Here is a 21,187-nt window from a genome sequence, read left to right as displayed (position 1 = left end):
TATGTATTTTCTTTTGTCAGCTTTTTAATGTTAGATTGAAAGACCTGCATACAGAACTGCCTACACTAAATCATCTGTGAAATGCAAATCCAATCAATTCATCACATCTTATGCATTTTCTGTGGTATTTTCCTCTGCTCTTTTACTCATTCCCTGAGATGTCTGGTCTGGGATTGCAAAATATTTTCAGCTACTGTTCTGATTTGTGTTTTATAAGATTTTCCTGCTGGCCCTGTGTATATAAATGTCTACTGTGGGGGAGTCATTAAGACCACAGCACAGATCGAGTATTATACTGCACTAGAAGAGATTGAGCGCGTGTTCCAGAAAGTGGCTGACCCAATAGCTTTTGCTTGTCAGGTAAGTTGACTTCTGCATTAAGTTAATGAAAAAAAAATAAAATGTAAGTGCCAATATGAGCTAAGAAAACATACGCCATGCTGTAAAGACTTTGTTTTGATTGCGTAGTAATGAATAATGGCTCAATAATAGGCTCAGGATTAAAGAGGCCCATCTTTGAGATACCTAGTTGTGAGCAAGTCAGGCAAGTGAAAATAGATTTTCTCTCCTTTTTTTTTGTTTTCATTTAGAGTGATGTAGAATTGGTGCTGTATATGCCCAATGAACAACATCCTACATTACAGAGGATGAAAATAATAACGAATAGTAGTGATGTCTGTCTCCCTTGAAAAGCCTTCCTTTGAGTATGTTCTAAAGCCAATAGAAACAAGTCATGTTAAGTCACATTGTATTTGGACGATTATTATTCATTCACCAGTAAATGGGATTTTTTTCTGGCATAGCTGGTACAGAAAAAGGCAGGTTGCTATTCAAGCAGAGTCCATTTACAGCTGCTGAATTATCATTCATGTGGTTTGCTGGTTGCCATGCAGATTCTTTGCATATATTTAGAAGAATTCAGATTTTGAGCTGGATTTCAAATCAGCACAGCAGACTGCAGTACTCTGCAACGTCCTTTGCTGATGGCACATACAAAATAATAAGAAAAGAAAACATTTATTAAGAAAGGACAGAACCTCAAGTATCATTTGTTGAATGGTGGGTAGCCAGAGTAGACTTGTCATGATGTCTATATTGTAATTGCAAAGCCAGAACAAAAATAATAGTCTCTGTTTCCAGCGCAGACAGTCTCATTTTCCTGTGACAAATCTACCTTATCTACCACCTAAGGCATTATAAACATAAAAAAAAGGATTAATAAAAAATGATGTATTGTGTTATTTGTATTCAGTTCAGGATGGGGGCAGATTGTTTCCAAATACATTTCACTTTTGTTCTAAGCAAACAAGCCATTGCACAAGAAAAAATAGTGTAACTTTAAATACAAGTGCATTCTTAAAATCCCTGTAACATCCATCGTTAGAAGGACTTGGAAGTAAGTTTCTAACAGGTTTTATTTAAAATGTTATGCATAGGAAATGCATTATGATTAAAAAATATAACTAATGTCGTAACCTAGATACCTACAACACACCTGCTATTTCTAATGGAGATCTCTTTGTGTTGTTCAGGAGTCTGACCCTTCATTTAACCAGCATGCTTAATATTTAGTAAGACACATGCAATTCAAATTATGTACAAATGCGAAAATATTTCTGTGCAGAGCAGTAGCACCAGGAAATACAGCTGTAGTGTTATGGCTATCAGCTGTGTTTAACAGTTTGCTTGCCTTTACTCATCTGGGTAATAAGCAAGCTTTTAACTGAGTAGGCACTCAGTGCCGTGAACTTAATGTTATTGTGTTGGCAACTGGAAAATCAGTTATGAGAAAATGTTCATAATCAAGCAAGCTGCACAATCCGCACAATATGATGACTGCTGTGTAAGAAAGTATGCTGATGGTAACTCTTTTGTAAGTGTGCATGTGTTGGAAGATTTGTCATTGCATTTTTTAATGGTACCCACTGGGCCACGGAGTGAGGTATGTTAACTGGCTAGGGAGCTGAGCCATTTCCACAAACTTTTAAAATACTTTAAGCTTTCATGTGAACCTGATTTAATGGCAGTAAGATATATTGTAAAACTACAATTTACAGAACATGATTTAAGTGAATCTTAAATGTGTTCACACGAAGAAAAACAGAACAGCCTTGGTACTAATTAGAATTCCCATCAAGTAGCAGGAGTAGTAGTAACTTTTATTTAACCAGGATAATTAAAACCTTTGAGACTATCAGCTTATTTGCAAAAGTATCCTGGGGCAACAGTGGTTTATCTATGCAAAGTAACAATCAAACACAATGGAAAACAAAATTAAAGTAAAATAGAAAAGCTTACAGCAATTATTGATCAAAGCAATATCATTCTGTGGTTCAAAGAAAAGTTCAAGATTTTCACAAATGCTTGCAATCCTTATTAAAATTCTCTGATGAAAGGAAATTGCTACAGTAATGCATACCAAAGATATAATGCTTTGGTAAAATGCTTTCATTATATTGTGTTCATGGCCTTTGTGGTGACTTGGAGATGATATCCACACGAAGACTATTGTCCCCTTCTCTACTTTGGCCCCCAGCAAACCCAAACAGATGAACCAAACCCAACAAATAAATAGGCTTACGGCTGTCCATTCCTTTCACTGATGGTCAGGTCAATTCATAGGCATTAATGGGAGGCCAGCAAAGTAAGGGACTCCTGCACCTATAAATTCCACTTTTTATTTTTAGAGAGGAATTAAAGATTAACACTAGTCATAGTTTAGATTAAATGTATTCTAAGATTTTCACAAATCATGGTTTTGGATGAAATTCTTTGCTGCATCTCTTGATCATTTTCTGGTCTGTATTTGTCTGCATTTCTAAAAGCATTTAGCAACATTAGCAAGACATAGTAAGAAACCAAGCAAATATTTACAGTGTAAGAAAATAAATAGAGGAAAAACTAATTGAGTTGCTTTCCAAAAGTTTTGAAGGAATACAATCTGAAAATTTATATTAAAGTAGAAAGAGTTGGGATTATAACAACTGTATTATGATTCTGAACAAACTTGCTGTCAGACCATATAGGGCTGAACACGGGGTAAAGGCCATTCATGGTTCTCTCACTTTCATACAGTTCTGCATTAAAGGAACTCTTGTAAGTACTAACCTGACTGATTTTAAAGTTTTTATAATGCACAAGTAAACTTTTTCATATATTTATTTATTTTTCACTTTTCATCAGCTTTTCATTTCAACATTCCCCTGGATTTACATGCTGTATTGATTTTTCTCTCAGACTTTCTACCAAATGCAACTATTGATTCAATTTTTCAGTGTTGGGGTTTCTTGGTACACATTTCTTAGGATTTCAGAAAAATGGAAAGTAGGGTCATATCCTTATTACTGAAATCGATAGCTTCCTGTTAGTTTGAGTGACTTAGAGTATCCAGAGAGAGTCAAAAAGTTTTTGTGACAAACTTGGGTTGGATAATGTGATTCTGAGGATTTTTGAGATTATTTTTTTTATATCAGAGTCATCAAACAGGATTTCAGTTACAGAGTATATTGAAAAAAAGAAGAATGAAAATAAACTGCAGCCTCTTCTGTGAGAACTTGCAAGAAATATCTATATGCCTTATGGGGAGATATTAGGTATGCGCCTTCACCTGATCCCCTAAGATACTTCCTTTGAAACTGTTTTTAATATTTCAATCTTCTAAGCCACATCAGCAACTCTCATTTTGAAAAGTTTCCTTCCTTTCCCCTAAATATGAAATCTCTCCATATTCCACCAGTGGCTAAAGCTGTAAGAAATGCCAATGTGATTTATTTATTTATTTTTTTAACCCTAGCCCATACTGTGTGGCAGAAGTAATCTAGCTATGGCAGTGCATATAAAGGAGCATCTGATACATAAAAACTCCTGAAGTAGTTCATCTTTATGGAAATGTAACCTTGTTAGTACTGCTAAAGCCAGTGAGAAGTATGTTAATTTAGTGTCTGCGTGCTGCTTCAGTGGCACACATTTTCAGGGCTTTGTTAGCAGCTCTGAAAGAATGTAGGTCACCTCATTCACAAAAGTAGCAAAATGTGTGCTTGGGCTTTTCCTTTTTATGCGTGTTATTGTTGTGATGCCCAGGTGTGACGGACAGCCCGCACTTGGGGCTTCTCTGGTGCTCACGGCTGTGTCCTGCTGCTCTGTAAAGGAGGCAGGAAGGAGGTAGGGAACAAGGGCTTGCTTCTGGGGATGAGCTCTGGGGTAGTTGGTAATTCTCGCAGAAGGACTAAGGTTGAAGGGGAGAGCATGATGGATGGAAAAGTATTGCCTGGAAACTTAGTGGCTTAATTCTGAATGGTTTCTGGAAAGAAGAACTTGCCTACGGGGAAACAGGCAGGAAGTCATGCTTTTACTTCTTTTCTGTCAGGCTTTAAATCTTTTTCTTTTTTTTTCTCTAAAATGTGGGCTCTCACAAACTTCTCACTGGTTCAGCGTTTCCTTGCAGCATGCCTAACTTTAAATACTGTCCTGTTCCTGTTGGCTTTTCAGCATGAATTTGAGGTGTGTGGTAGTGGGGGGGGTTCTCAGGAAGTTCCCCCAGGCCTATAGGGAGCTGTATAGGGTATAGCAGAATACGTAAATGCAGTGTGCTTTGTCTGAAAGCATTCTGCAACAGAAAGGGGCAGTAAAGTCAAGTAAAAGTCTCTAAATTGAATTCCTTCCTGGAGGAGATCACCTTTGTGTTGGTATGGAGCTCTTCCCTGCTAGCTGAAGAGTGCAAACTGATCCCATTGCTGGTTCTGTGCCATTCTTATTTCGGCTAATATCTTCACATAACTAGTGGAACAGGCTTTCCTGTGTATGAGCTGAAAGGCACTAACGTAGGTATTTTTTTAGTAGTTAAACTAGATTTTCTTAGTATGCCTTTGTTGTAGAGCAGTAGAGCAAAGCTAGTCAGTAAGGTTTCATTTACAGGATGGCTTGTGAAATCATGTGCTTGAGCCTTCAGGTTTCAGATCCACGTAGAAAGAGGGGGAAAAAAATGAGGCAAAAAACTTGAAGCAAATCTCACTGTGATGACTGTATCAGAAGCACGTTGTGCCTGCCTTCAAATTCCTAGAAATGGATGGGCTGGTCTTGGGAAGGCAGGCCTGTTATAGCATGACAAATCTAACTCTAATTCAATTTGTTCCCTTTGGGAGGTCAGACACTGAGACAGAAATTGGCCTGTCTTGTAAAAACTGGCCTTTTGTTTTACCTCTTGTAAAAACTGACCAGCTTGATGTGGTTAAGCATGCAGCTGTTGGCGACCTTGAAAATTTCGCTGCAAGTTCATGAAATTGGGTGCCCTTCGCATTTCAAGAACTTGCTCCATCTCAGACTGAGAAATACTGCTTTGTCTCAGGTCACTTTGATTGTTTAAGTGCAAAGTAAGAGCTATACATTCCCAAGGTACTCCTCCCCGAGATTTCTGCCTAAATGAAAAGGGGAAAGAAAGGTTCCTGCCTCTGCTCTTGTTTTTTCCAGGGAACCTTGGAAGGCCAGATTACCTTGAGCGCTTGCTGAAAGGAGCCTGTGGGGTATTTATTTGGCTTTTGTATTACAAGACAGTCTGAATGGGTCTCTGTGAAACTGTTCCACATAATAATACATAAATACAAATCTTCCTGCCCTTACCTGTCCTTCAGAAACTTTTAGTCACAGATGAACATTGTAAATTATAATTTCTGTTGTTTTTTTCAGTTGTATTGTGTTATCCTCGTCCTTGTATATCATAATACCTCTTCTGTAACTTTCAGAAGCTATGCTGGTCTTGCTGAGTTTGTAATAATGCTGCCTGAATAATTTGATTCATTAGCAACCTGAGGATAAAGTTAAAAATACATATGCAACACATGTGCTGACTTTATTTATTTGTCTTTTGAACAGGCTTTCAGATTTTCTTCTGTGGAGAAACTGGACAGTGTTCTGACTTTGTTATTGGAAAGCAAAATAATTACTTCTGAATTCAACATATCCCAGAGTGAAGAACAGCACCATCAACAAGCTAGTGAGTCCCTTCTTGTATGCATTCATTTTGTTACTGCTGCTTTGGTCATTACTTATAAATGTTAATATGACAATCTTTAAATATTTAAGACCACTGGTGAAATGCAGGAATCCATGATAAGGACAGCATAACCAACAAACAAAAAACTGGAGGGAAAAAAAAAATCTGTAAAATATTACTTCTTGAGTCAGTACTATGTATTTAGAGTTGTCAATCTGAATGTTTTTAATCAGCTTTGGATTAAATAGCAATGAACAACTTCTCAGCTCAGTAGATTTATAGTCTGGGAGAAAACACAGTAAGAGACATACATGATGCCTGTACATTATCTGTGTATATTTGCATATATTTTTACTAATTGATCTTTTTGCAATACTCTCAAACCTTGTGCTCTCCAAGTTTGAAATAACAAAACAAAGCATCTACATTCATTTTAGTAACTCTGCTTAATGGTTTTTGTTATTTTCTTTGTGTGTGCATATATATACACATTTAACAGTATAATTATACTGAGTTAAAATAGGATTTGGCTATGAAGTAGGGGCACTGTATGTGCAATCCAGTAGTGTACCAACAGAAGCCACCATTTAGTGGAAGGTCTTGTTTGAATTAGCCACTCATTAGGGGTTCCGATTGTATTGCAGTAAATCAAGTTTGATTATTTAGTTTGTATTTTGAAAACATCATTATGATGTTGTTCCAGATGTGTGTTGAACCTCAGCTTTACCAAGAAACTGTATGTTTCCCTTCTGAAATAGTTAAGAAAGAGGTGTTCAAGTTGTTGGCTGACTCGGGTTTTGTGTAACTGGACTGTGGTTTTGAGAGAAAATAAACTCACCGTGTTCAAGTGTAATGTAACAATTCTCATAACCAAATAGAACAAATTTTCAGGGTAATCTCTACCACTATCGTGCTTCCTTTCGTTTTGAGTAAGGTTTCTTTTATGATGAAATTCATCCTCCTGTAGCAGATAAATATGATTTCTCGTGCATTCTAAAAGGTGAGCTTAAATGGGAGTCTGGGCTGGTGGAAGCAAAGAAGTAGGGTGTTAACTGAGCGACCTGTCCTGAACATGCTCCTGTGCAGGGCTGCAGGGGGAAGGGTGTATAGGACATATTAGAGCATCATCCCCAATGTGAAGTGTTTCTTCTGAGGAACAGAAGATTTTTCTGCTTCTCTGGGAACTCGTTAGATCTAGGCACATCTTTGAATATTGAGAATAATGCTTACCAACCTGTAATCCCTTGCCAAAAGGCCTGTGCAATTCAAGAGCAAGCTGACTGCTTGTGAGCTTGAGCCAGGTAGGGACCTTCCTAAAATGAACTGGTTTGATGTGCGGTGTAACAAAGTACGGAGCTGGATGCTTAGATCCTTGATAAAAGGAGGCTGTGGTTGCAGAGCTGGAAATACTGAGTGTAGGAGGCCAAGGGCTCTGATCCCCCCTTCTGCCTGAAAGCTATTTAAACGCATGTCTTTGATTCCCTGTGAGAGCACGCCAAGCAGGCATTAGACATGTTCATGTCTAGTAGAGGACTAGCATCTCATTTTTCTGCTGTTTTTATAGCATTTTTTTCGAAGTACCATATTTTATGTTTATTTTTTCAGAGAGAAAAAGTCAAAGAATGAAAACTAATTAAATACTTCTGTGGAGGAATTGAAGCTATTGACAAAAAGCTCTTTAGCACTGAGATAAATTACTCTTATCTCTCTGAATGGGCAGAGGAATTGGTCCTAATTTCTAATTGCTGTATTTTCAGCTTTTTCCCCTAGTGGTCAAAACAGGCCAGAACTCCAGTTGTCAGTTTTCAGGGGAGAGATGCTTTGCATTGAGACATACTGGACTGAATAGAGGCACGCTGACACATCAGAATACAAACACCAATACTTAACATCTCAGTGACTGCCTGTAAGTGATTCTTGGAGGGTTCTTGCCGACTTCCAGACTTTGCTTCTGAAGGCTTCAAAGCCTGTTGAACTCAATAAGTAGAGCTTCTGATTAGATTTGGTATCGAATACTTAGTTCATAAAGCTTTATGAACTATGTAATTTTCCTCCAAAAGCTTGTGACAGCTTTTTGTGAATCTGTCATCTGATGGACCGTACTTAATCTGACTTTCCTCTAGCTTAATAATAATGTGAGACCTCTAGCTTAATAATAATGCCTTTACCCAAAGATGCGCTGCTTGGAAGCCAGATGCTTTCAAAGTACAGACACATTTCTTTCAACCTAAACACTGTAACAAACATGCATTTTTTTTAGCCATATCCTTAGGAGGCCGTTTCATCTCTCCAGTAGTTGGTGTGACTACAGCAGGCCAAACTTGCCCCATGAGGCACAAATAAGAGAAGCCTTTTCCACTCTGGTTTTCCTTTGATGCTTTATTTTAACTTTAGAGATAGCACACTGTGATACAGCTGATAAATTGCTGTACTTGAGAGTTCTCGGTATGAACTCAGTGAACAACTAATGAAGATAACATGATTAGTTTTATTGGATAACTGAAGAATTGCTTGGTTTGACTTCTCACAAAGTGTACAGCTGTGTGAATAAAAAATTTAGGACTACAAAGCTAAATATGAAATCCAATAGGAGAAGTGCATGTTTCTTTTGGGGATTCTTGGCTGTATTACTGATAGTTTAGAACATGAAATCAACAGACTTTTGAGAGCTTGGTGTCCAGGCTGGCAAGGTAAAGATGGACAGTAAGGGTGCAAAAGATTGACTCCTTCACTATTTTACTTTCAGGACCTCTATTCCAAATATAATCCTCTCATGAAAAATCTTTTAGAATTCACTCTAGAATTCATTCTTCAATGCATAGGTTCAGATTGCCTTACAACGACACAAGTTTTTATTTTGTACAAAAGCTCTCCACGGAACATACAGCTTCATCTGTCCAGGTGATGAGAACCAAAGTATGTACATGATGTTACTGTAGCTCTTACTGCATATTTCCTATCATGTGCATACATTATTATATTTATAGATTTTTTTTCTTGCAAATTCTGAAGCTGCTTACTTGTCTTTGAGCTTCCATTTATTCAAATTAAGCTGGAGACTTAACTTCTGTTGGAGCACCTGATGAGAGGCCCTGTGTGTAGTTCCTTGTTTAGCATGATTTGTCAGTGTATGTTATGTATTTTTAACATATTAACATATGTACTTTTAAACATGTGTTACATCAATGTAATATGTCTCACTAATGTGGATGATTACCTGCCTTTATAGTAACATGCACATGCAAGCATGCCTGTAGTTAAGACATGCTTAGGATAAAATCATCCGTTGTTATTTCCCCGGGGTAAACTCAACAAGAACATTTTTAGTATTCCTATCTTTTTTGAAATACTAATCAAAAAGCAAGGTGTCATGATGAAATTGCTGTGTGACCATAATATCTAACAGAACAACTCCACCTCCTTAAGATAGGTATATCATGGGATATAATGATTTCTAGTAAGGGAGGTTTTTCAGATGACATTGTGGATCACAAATTCATATTCTAGAAACTTGAATTTCATGCCATCAAAGTAAAGAGAATTGTTTGAGCAACACATCATGCCTTATGGAGTCCTTTGTAATATGAAAGCCTGGGGCTGCAGTCCTGCAAGCACTTCAACTTGTATGTAATGTTCTTCCTGTGTGGAAGCTGACTTGCTGGGTTACTGGCAGGAAGAAAATTGCAGCTCAGCCTACATGGAGGCAATGACGGCACTATCTTTAGTTGTTGTTTGACCTGCTTTTAAGCTTGTCAGTATTATTAAAATGAAATTGATTTTTGAAAGGCTGGAGGAGGGAATTCATGCTGTATATGGTGATTTTGGTGTGTGTGTTTTTTTGTTTGTTTGTTTGTTTGTTTTTAACAGACCAGGATCTCCAGTGATAACCCACGGATAAGATGGGTTTCAGTTGGTTGCTTTTGATGAAGCATCCCATTGTAATAGTTACTGTAGTATCCAAAAAGTAAAGCAGGAGTCTCTACCAGCAGAATATTGTTGGAACTGCTGTATGTGTAAAAATTTGTCAGAAATGAAGTGCACATTTCAGACTTGAACTGCCTCTTTCTTGTTTTAATTTATTTATTTTTGTTGTGTATGTTTTGTTCAGCTGAAAATCATCTAAAGTTAAAACGATAGATTGTACAATGTTCAGATAACATTGTCATAACACATTTAGGATTGTGCATGGATATTACTTCCTAGCAGTATAGAAGAATTAAGATAAAAGACTTTTTCAGCTTATCAAGGAGAAGAATGTTTTAGGAATGAGTGATATTCAAAGAGATTATTCTGTAGTCCTCTGAAGGAGAGTATCAGAAGCCCAATCAGCTGAGAAAGCTAACAGACTGAGCAGAAACCACTGGAACAGCACTGTGTTTAACAGCACAGCATTAATTGAAAGACAGAGCCAAGGCATGTGGGATTTTTTTTGTGGTGGTGATGAGAACAAGGAGGTACCTTGTCCTCCATCTCTTGTGGAAGCTGGAGGTACTGTCCTGAATATGCCTACAGAGTACCTTGTATGTATATTATTCCTCTATAGTCTGGTAAAAGACTCCAGACAAAACATAGTAACTGGTCAAAGCTCTTCTTGAGCTGGTGAAGCTCTGAATCTATTCTTGAATTCTCAGTTTGGGAGTTCTTGATGTGTTGATTCCTGAGGTCAAAGAAGACAACTTAACTGAGGAAAACCTGTGTGTCTTTTTCCTCTACTGCTGAATTTTCCTTTTTTTTTTTTTTTTTTTTTTAAGTCATCTTGTTCTGATTAAACCCATATATTGAGGCTTATGAAAAATCCTGAATTACTTATTTTGTAGAAAATACTGTTTGTTTGTTTTTTTGTCACCTGACAGTGCTAGCAACATAACAAATTGTATCCTGATTTCTCTAATTCTTTCTATCAAGCAGAAACATCGGTCCCAAAAGAATGGGATTGGGTTCCCAGCTGCTAGTAAAACAACAGGAGGAAAGACAGACTGGGAGAGGGGAAACGAGAGGAGCTATAAGCGCTTTTTTGTTTAATTGATAATGACACTGTAGAAATCATCCTAACTGTCTGTTGAAATTGCTAAAAGAAGCAATGTCCTATATCAGTAATTTCAGAAATAAAAGCAGGATGCCTTAAAAAAACCTGCAGAAATGTAACTGTAGGTGTTCTGTTTGCTTGCTGCAATTTTATGAAAATTCCCACAGGCTAAGGCAGTGCTACAATGCAGCAATAACAGATTTTGTGCTCTGTTCTGTAGCTGAGGTGTTGCAGAATGCCCTGCAGAGAAGAGTGGAGAAGGGATTTTGACAGGACAAAACAGCAACCCCCTCTTCACCTTGTGGATGTCAGCTAAAGCTTTTAAGAGCAAGCAATGGTTTCAAAGTTGGTGGAAAGTTGAAGAAGTTGCCTTCATGTGCTTAAAAATAAGCCACTTGGTCATGGGCTCTGTACCGTTTCCTTCCTGCTTATGAACAGCTCTCTACTTCTCAGGGCAGTTGCAAAACTACAGCAGCTTTTCTCTGCTAATGTTCTTCATCAAAAGACAGGTTACAAGCTGTGCCCTTCTACTTACCCTATTAACTACTGCTTTTCTTCAGCTGTGTATATATTTAGCTGAAATACATCAGTTGTTCAAATTTCCCAGCTGATAAAAGTTCCAGTAATTTTCCCAGATTCAGTGGGATGTGCTTGCAATTTTCTGAATGCTTCCCTGCTGAAGTCATGTGTCCTTTCACAAGGTTGCAGCATCTTGCTACTGTGTATAACACAAAGCTTCAGGTAAAGGAGCTAAACATTGTGTGGTAGAAATATATTTACAGTACAACTTCTAATTTGTCTTAAGAGCTTGCTAAACTTTGAACTGGCAGTTAAGTGAGCAATTATAATATAAAAAATAGATCTCACAGTGGGGTATTCATAATTGGTTGTTTTGACAATGCTACCCACAGTTGTCATTGACTTTTGCTATAGTTGGTAAGAAAGAGATCACTTCACCTTTAGCAGGTGACTTGGGAGGCATTTAAATGGCCACTTGTGCCTCTTCAGAATGAGGGCAAAAGGAAAGACCAGGAGCTTTCACTCATTTCTTCGGCGGTCATTAACCTTACTATACTTCTGAGGTAAATATGGGCTTAGGGAAGGATTTTCTGAGAGATCAGGTCTAAAAATGTCGCCTTTGCTTCGTGGGTGGCAAAGCCATTAGCTTATAGAGAGCAAAGATTGTCTGCTGGTACCACAGCTGCCTGCAGAAATGGACATTGAAGTGATGCAGAGGTGGCTAAAGGGAACAGCAGCCATGGGGACTGTTGGTAAAAGCATTTTGCAAGAGAGGGATCATATCAGGGGCTGCCTAAAAAGACTTTGCAAAGCAGTGTGTTAAAAGCTGTTTGAAATTAGTGAAGCTCATTAAGATCATCTGATGGCTCTCACAGTAACTTGTAACAAGTCAGAGGTGTCCTAATCCTAGCTGATCTACTTACCTAAAGAAAGCAAACAATTCACAGCTATCTCAAACATGAAGATACTCCCATGTGATAATTAAATTAAAGGGAATCTAAAAGCCCAGGACAAACAGACAGTCTCATAATGTGTCCATCTGTGGGAGGGAGGACGTATCAAAGGTCATAGGACATTTTAACGTGTCCCATCTGTGGGAGGGAGCAGGCAGTGCAGTACCATGTATGAAACCTCTCACGGCAGCCTGCAGTGGTGGTGGCTGTAAGCTTTACCCTCCTGCATTGCTCCTCACCGAATCTCTGCCTCTGCAACAGCTTCCTCACTGAAAGCAACTGGGTCAATCCCGTGCAAAGCATTAATTTGTTGAGGGCAAGGGAAAAGAAGTCTGAACAGAGCTTTTCCTGCTTCTGATGGCAACTTTGTTAGTACCCAGCCTAGGCTGGAGGTGAAATAGCATCGTGCCCAAAAGGAAGCCCAAAGCAGAGACCTACCTTTGGTCCTCACCCACCTCTAGGTGCAGACAGCTTTTTGCTTTTAATGCATCTGTACAGCAGCTTGCCCCAGAAGCCTTGCTCCTGCTCAGCTAATGTGCATTTTATCTAGAAAACACCCATACAGCCACCCTACTGTACGAGGCTTGTGTAGTTCAGATTTCTTGCACAAGAATTCATGTAGTTATGTTACCGGAGATGAACTGTGTTTAATTTCATATCAAGTTCACAGCTGAAGAAGCCTGGTCATAGCAGAAACTACATATTTAGCAATGCAAAATATTTCAGGCAGCCAATTTTACTCTTTATTAGGAGTATAACAGTAGTGGTATAAATGCAATTTTTTTCCAGAGCTGCAATTCCTGTTAAAATTGCCTTTTTCCATCACTTTTTGCCCTGCTAAAAGACATTCAATTCCAGGGTCAGTTATTTGTTTGTTTAAAGATAGTAAAACCATATTTGTTATAGACCCTGATTTCACCATAGCATTGAAATGTCTTTGTAACAGTGGATGTTCATTTTGGGAATGAAATCAGGAGATAGGTTACAGTAATTGTGTGATCACAATACAATTTATATTACTTCTTCTCTATAGGCTTGAGTCTTTTGATGGCAGTTTTGTCCATTGTACCTGATGTAAGCATGAAATGGAAATTCATACTCTGAAAGGAAGCAGTTTGAATTACTCCGCAAACAGAATTTTCCTTTTATGCTGGTTTTTGAAGCACTAAAGATAGAAAAGATAAAATTATTAATTATAACTGTTAGTAGATTTCTCGTGTTTCATTAACATGGAGTGGAAATTCTCCTTAGAGTATGCTTTTTATCCTCTGCTAAGGCTCTTTTTGCTGACTCTATTTGACCTTTTAGAATCTGCTAACAAGATGCATGCTATTGGTTAGAGTTCATGTTATTTGCTCTTTTTAAAAATTACTTATTGACATCTATTTCATTGCTGGACATCTCAAAAAAAAAAAAAAAAAAAAAGCAAAAGTATTAAGATACCGGACATTTGTGGATGCTTTTTGATAAAAAGCTTGCATTTGGACTTTTTCTTTAAGAGAATCCTGTGTAATATGTAACAGTACAGTTAGCTTGGATGTTGTTGTCCAAGCCTTAAAATTACTTCCACATTCATTTACTGCTGGGGTGATGTCTCCTTAAGTCAGTGTATACATACGATTGTTGTCACGTTTTGTTTTGTTTTCTTGAAGATGGTGAAGTAGAGACAAGAGTAAGAAGTCAAATGGCTGCACCTTAGGATAACATTCCTAATTCTTCTAGTGGCGTCAGGTCCAGCCTGTGGAACTTCAGTCAAAATGTTGAGCAGTCAGGATCGAAGATATTGTGCAGCAACTATTTCACTGAAGAACCTTAGCTGCTATTACAGTTTTAAGATTGCTTATTATAATTCTTTAACTTAGCAGGAGAACTCAAAGTATTGTAAAGCAGGCTGCAAATATGAACTAGTATAAGCTCAAACACATACCCTTGTTGATAAAAGCTCAGTCTGCCAAGACTCCTAAAATAAGCGACTTGATTTACACAAATGCTGTGCATTTACAGTTTCTTGCTTGCCTGATGGAAATAAAAGTCAGGCAACACTCAATTTAAAAATCAATTTAGGTTTGTTAATGTGGCTTTCATCTAAAATATGTTGTGTCAAAACAATATTGGTATGGAGCAGTGATGGAATATTCTTCATCCAAAAAGCAGTCAAGAATTTGTCCTAACAATTTTTCTGTTCAGTCATAACTTCATTATGCCTGCTGCAAGAACTGAATGCAAGTTCCTTGAATCCTTGTATCTAATGATGAGGTGGGATTTTATTCCTTTTCCACGTTAACATTCTGCAGGAGCAAAAAGGAGAGAGGCGGGGGAAAGGTAACTAAATTCACCACTGCTGTGCCAAATTTTAATATGGGAAGTACGTAAAAATCAGAAGGTTTGTGTAAAACAAGACGAAGTGGCAACTAAGAGACTTCCAGAAGGAATCAGAACTCTTATTAAATCTTTCTTCCAGCAAATGAAAGCCTGAAAATATGCTGCATAATCTGTAGGACAACTGATAACTGGGATGTAAAGGAGAACTCAAGAAAAATAACTGCAAGTTAAAATAGAGAGAAATAAAATGAAATATTTGCATCAGTGTTTGTTTTAGAAGGATCTGTATAGATTCTCAAGCTGTAGTCCTGGCTGGGAGAGACATGGAAAGGGACCATCGAGTTGAAAGAGTCATGAAGTTGTAGCAAAAATGGGCAGGACTAGGAATGATCAGGGCTAACTGGTATTCATGAAGAGCTCTGAGGGACTTTAAGAATAAGGTAGTGGGATTTCTAACAGCAGTATGCAATTTTTCAGTTTTGCAGTACTAAAAAGGTATAAATATGATACCAAAACCCAATTTCTCTAGGTAGGGACCTGACCTTGAGAACTGCAAGCAGGTTAACGGGTTATCTCCACCAGACAAATTAATAAACTGTAATAAGATATTAAATCTGTAACGTGGAGTCTAACTAGGTGACTTGTAAGAATCTGCAAATCTCATCAGGTCAGTAATTGTTTGAACTTGAACTTAGCTACTGGTACGAAGTATTCAGGGTAGTAGAGAAGAGGGCTGATTGGGAAATACCTGGGAAAGGCCTTAAGGGATTTAGTAATTATGCAATAAAATGACAGATGATATTGAGTGTAGGTAAAAACAAAGTGCTGCAAGTGGAAAAAGGAGTCCTGTGTTGTCATACAAAATGAAAGGCTTTAGGCAGGCTGTTAGCACTCCGGAGTGAGACCACGCAGTTCCATGATAACGCCAACTTGTTGCTAGGCAGCAGATCAAAAAGCAAATGAAATTAGGAATTATTAGAAAAGGAATAGAGAACAAAACAGAGGACATAATTAGGACAATGCCTAAATTACATGGTTCACCTACAAGTTGAGCATCACGTGCAATTCTTCTCCCATCATCTCAGAATAGTTATATTAAAGCTGGAAAAGGTTCAGGAAAGAGCAGTGAGGGTGATGGAGCTGATTTTCCGTAAGGCACAATCAAGTAGACTGGAGCTGTTTAAGAACTTAATGCTGGGAATGAATAAGTCATTAAAAGTGCAGACGGGGCAGATAGAGATGGAGAATAAAATGAACTGGGGGCTTATCTGAATGTATTATATGAACTGAGCAGGAGCCAGGTGTAAAACAGAGCAGAGGAGGCACTTCACACAGTGAGTATTAAAGACACTGCCAAAAAGACCCTGAGGGTGCAAGAAGTTGATGGTGCCCTGGGGCAGTCTGGATGCATACTTGGAAAAGAGACACTGTGTGCTGATGTGTAGACAAATCACAACACAACAAACCACAGGCAATTAGAAAGCAGAGCAGGAAGGCAGAGGGAAATGCTATTTATACTTGGTTTCTCATTTTTCTATGTGTAACTTGCAGGTATAATACAGGTCTAAGTGCTGGAATTATAATCTTACCTTTGTTTAGCTTTGTCCCAGTTCTCCAAGGTGAAAAATACAACCTGTGATTCAAATAAATATTGTGCTATTTCAGAGAAATCGTAGAAACCTTTATCAGATGCATCTGTCTTATAACACTGATTTTTCATCAAGGTGATAAGCAAATTTTTGCAAGTCTTTGGCAGTCATGTAAATTTTCAGAAATGCGGTATGAAAATATAGCGTCATAAACATATGAATTTCAAATTTCTCAGATTAAAAATATTTCTAAAGCATTATATAATACGCACCTACGTAAAAGCATGTCTTGGCTGTAGAATTTTCTTTTTGGAAGGAAACATTTCTCAATGGAACTAAAGTGCTTTAAAATCCCTCTTAAAAAAAAAAAGTGAGAGATTTCTTAGTTATGCTAAAAGGTCCATTATTGAACTATGTATGTGATTTGTAAAACTTTTACTTGGAGAAATTGTTCTTTCAGGGACAGTTCTGTGCTGGTAGCTTGATAACTGTGATTCAGTAGTGCTAATATTCAAAAGACTTTTATTAAAATTTAAAAAAAATGTAGCAGATACTTTATAAGAGCAGGACTGTTCTTTATGAAAACTTTGTTTCTTTATACAGACAGACATTTGGAAGAATTTCCCACTCTCCTTCACTGTGCAGCCAGATTTGGATTAAAGAACCTTGCAGCTCTTCTACTCAAGTGTCCAGAGGCCACGTGGGCTTGTAGGATAGCCAACACACACGGAGATGATCCAGCAAGTCTTGCTGAGAAGCATGGACACAAGGAACTAAGAAAATTAATCAAAGAATTGTCAGTAAGTTCATATGCTTTTTCATACGCCATCAATAAGCAGGGCACCGTGATGTTTTTACTAATCAGTAACATACTGTCTCCTCTTGTGAAGCCTACTGCATCACAGTCTCTCTGTCTTAAAATATTACTGTGCTCTTGCTGTCTCAGAAAGAGGGGTCAAGATGGGGTTCCACCACTTTGTCTGCACTGTTTTAATGGCGATAAGTGTTTCTGTGTTGCTTGACTTTTAGGCATGTAATGGAAGAAGAGTGAAAAAGAAATATCTCACATGGCCTAGCTAGGTCTGTGCTTTCAGCTCTTACCAGTAGTTATATTGTAAATGGTCTACCCCAACCATCTAGAGTTGGAGATAAAGACTTAATCAGAAGTCACTTCAAAAATAGTTTCTTGAACTCATCATTGTCTTGCTTCAGCATTTGACAAAGAGAGTGCTTGCCCTGCCTTGGCTGTCCACTCCATTGTGAAGGAAGATGAAATTTTCCTACCCTTTGTTAGATGGACTAAATCTTTCTTCAGATGGCTATGCAGGAGGGGAGGTTGGGCAGTAGTTGCCCTTCCACATGAAAGATGATAACAGAGAAATGCTGTCCATTCTGGCAAGCAAGCTATTGCCAGTAAAATGTAACAGAATTGGTAGTATAAAAAGTAATATACCGTAGTGACACTTGAGAGCTTTAACCTATTTTAAGTCCTTGCTGTGATAACTATAATATGAGGTGATAAGCCTTGCCCCAGAGGTTTTAAAGCCTAGAGCACAAATCAGGTAAATCGTATATCAGGACAGGATGTGAAGGTTGGCTACGTTGTGTAGGCATGGTGCAGTTTTGCTGATGGTGTGATTATTTTTTTGTGTTGGATTCCATGTTCATGGACAAGCGTTCACAGCAGTCGCTGAAGAGAAGGAATTGAAAGAGTGAGAAAGCCAGAAAATTCATTTGGTCGTTATCAGTCAACTTGATGTAACCATGGATAGACAGAAGACCAAAGATGGGTTTGAAGAAATATAACATAATAGTTATGTAGGTCATGCAGGGCAGGATTTTTAACACAACTGATGAAGAAAGTGCAAGAACCGTAAGGGTGATTTAAAATAGGAAAAGATAGAGTAAAGAATGAAAACTGACTGACATTAATTATTAAAATAGTAGAGTAAGGATTGATTCTTTTTTTTTTTTTTTACTTGATACAGCTGGCATCTAATGTAAAGGTGAAGGAAAGGCATTGGGAAATCTGAATGAAAGTTTCTTGTGGTCAGTGCTGAATCTTAAAGGTGACCTTACGAATACTTTAAGAGCTGATCTTATTAAAATGAGTTCAGGGGAAAAAATTGCAGCCCCAACTGCCTGAAAGTAAGGCATTTTGGCAGTGGCCGAGATGCTGAATGAGAATGTTTTATTTACCTTTTTGTTGTTAAACAGCTATTGATACAGGCTTAAAAAAGCTGGGGGAGGGAAAATATCTACAAAGCAAGAAGTTCATATCTAGTGGAGAACGTGATCTGGTGTCTTTTCAGAATTGACAGGGAATAGTTCCCTATGCTTACAGGGCAGTGGATCTGGTCTCAGAAGCACTGCAGAGCTTTTTCTGCTGGTAATGCAGAAGAGTATTGTACTATAGCCGTGATGTGTTTACCTCCATTTTTGATACCATAGCTAAGATCAAGTTCATCTAAAGAAAATGTGATCTTCCTTACCATCCAGCATAAAGTTGTCCATGAAACCAGACAAAAGCAGACAAAATTCTTGGATTAACATGTTAGTAATTTTGCATTTAACAACTTCTAATTGCTGTAGTTGTCTGACAGTCAACCTTGCACTGGGCAGAGAGCCCCTGCGAGTGGCAGTGTGATGTACAAGGTCAGGCCCTCTGGGTTTTGGAGCTTACCAGTGTGCTTTGAAGAGAATAGAACTACCAGATGGCCTCTTTCTAAGTTCATATGCCCCCAGCACATGCTGTATGTAAAGGATTAGTAAAACTAGGCAGAACATGAATAAGTTGATACCTATCTCTCTGTGAGATACCTGTTTCTTTGCTAAGGCGGTCATGTTGGTCAGAGAGTTGAGCACTGATAAATTAACTGTGGAAACCATGGTTAGCCATGGTTAATTAGTCATGGTTAATGATGATGGTTAATTCTGTTGGACATCTGTTTGTTTATGCTAAAATTGCAGAAATATTCCCTCCTGCATTTCAGACGTGTGTCTTTGTTGTGCACCCCACACAAGACAGGAGGCTCCAAAAAATGAATCCTTTCCCTTTTCTCCTTAGAAATGCACTCATATTTGACATAATGGTATAGTTTGGGGTGACTGTAAGAGAAAGTACAAGCACGTATGGTACAGACAGACTACAAGTGATACGCACTGAGAGACTGCATTGTGCTACGTGAGTCTTTTTGTATTTCGGTAGGTTTTGTCAGCGATGGAAGGCAGTGTTTGTGAGGGTGATGGATTTCACTAAATTTTCCTAACTAAATTTTAATTTTTTATTTTTTTTTAATTTAATTTTTTCCTAACAGGATATTCCAATCTAAATTTTTCCTAACAGGATATGTGCATATCTCAGATTAACTTCTCATTTGTAGTTGGGTAGTTAACTATCTTAGTGATTCCTTGGTATAAAGCTATCAATCTATAGCATGGATTTTTAGCGGTAAATCTGATTTTATACAATGCAATCTTTCACTGAAGTGGTCTCTACATGGTATGTATCAGCTATTGTTTACATACAAGTTATTGATAATACTTCTTGGCTCGTGAGGACTGCTTTCAAAAGTCTGAATACTTGTACCGGGACTGAACTGTAACCAACTCTGCTACCATCATAAGAATGAGACATCTGGCTAGGATAAGTAGTGTACCTCCAATTTTCAGCTGATTCAAAGGGCATGGCTTACTAATGCAACACAAGTAAAAATTGGAGCATGCTTCAAGCCTGCCAAATGTGTAATATGGTATTTTAGAAATGTTAGCTCCAACCCCAGGAAGAAAAATGGCTTATTTGTGTCGCCTGTAATAGTGCACTTAAGAACAAAAACACTTACTGTACTTCTGTAATTGATGGGAATGTGGAAAAGAAATATTTGTGTGGCTCTGAGCCAAGCAGAATTTAGTTTAACCACGATCCAGGAACTTCCCGTTACAGTTGGAGCATTGAAATTGCTCATTATTACAACAGAAGTACTTTTGTGCTTGCCGTACCTCTCACTGTTCTTAAATTGGTACCTGTATTTTGCCTTTCCTTTAAGGAACAGCCTCAAAAATATTCACAGTAATCCATCACTTCCATCTTGAAGAGTTCCAGAAAAATGAGTGTATTAAACGTATGTTCAATTTGTCCGAAAACCTGGAAAGTGCCTTTCATGTGCCTTTGTGCTGGGGAGCCCTTTGGGGAGTGAGAATTTCCTGAGGTGGTCAGGGAGAGGAGGCAGCAGAAGGAGAAGGGGCGACACCATGGCTGCAATTTCTGCCTTCCAACCCGGGGCTTTGCTGCTCAGCCCTCTCTAGTGGGTGGTCAGCAGACCTATGCTCAGGGCTCTGCTGGCCAAAGTGAGCCATAGGACCTAATTTGCATGCTGGTTCATCTATGGCACAAGTGCCCTGCTGTAGTTTAAAGGAAAAAACCTCCTTTCTGGAGCAGGATACTACTGGCGTTGAAGCGGGGAGTGTTCCAGCCACAGAAGGCAGATCTGGAGGGCTCGGCTGGCACGCCAGGAGCTGATCTCAGCTGTGTGAAAACAAAGCACGAGGGAAGGCTCACACAGCACATAGCCTGCTTCTGTTGTTACAGCTGTATAGATGGGGGAGTTGGAAAGAGGTTTTCACCTTTTAGTACCACGGTTACATACACCATTACATGCTAAAACGTCGCACCCTTTAATATGCCGTATAAATGCATGTTCCCACAACCAGAAGTGTCTGCCTTGTCTCTCAGACTCCTGCATTTCAAAAGCTCGTTGAAAATATCTCCCTTGTGTGAAGGGAACATTGC

The 21,187-nt window shown here is 38.3% G+C and overlaps 1 protein-coding gene across 8 annotated transcripts in view; it reads left to right on the top strand.

Moving 5' to 3' along the window:
• Positions 1–21,187, top strand: part of BANK1 (B cell scaffold protein with ankyrin repeats 1) — a 138,585-nt gene that overhangs the window by 41,796 nt on the left and 75,602 nt on the right. For all 8 annotated transcript variants that reach the window (XM_072036978.1, XM_038178678.2, XM_038178682.2 and 5 more), the window contains 3 exons: positions 218–360; positions 5,869–5,989; positions 17,002–17,198. In XM_072036978.1, the coding sequence (XP_071893079.1) occupies positions 218–360; positions 5,869–5,989; positions 17,002–17,198 (461 nt within the window). The remainder of the gene's footprint in view (positions 1–217; positions 361–5,868; positions 5,990–17,001; positions 17,199–21,187) is intronic.

Source organism: Anas platyrhynchos, chromosome 4, assembly GCF_047663525.1.
Source record: "Anas platyrhynchos isolate ZD024472 breed Pekin duck chromosome 4, IASCAAS_PekinDuck_T2T, whole genome shotgun sequence".
NCBI lineage: Eukaryota > Metazoa > Chordata > Aves > Anseriformes > Anatidae > Anas > Anas platyrhynchos.
Note: the sequence above shows the minus strand (reverse complement) of the source record. Positions and strands in the feature narration are given on the sequence as shown.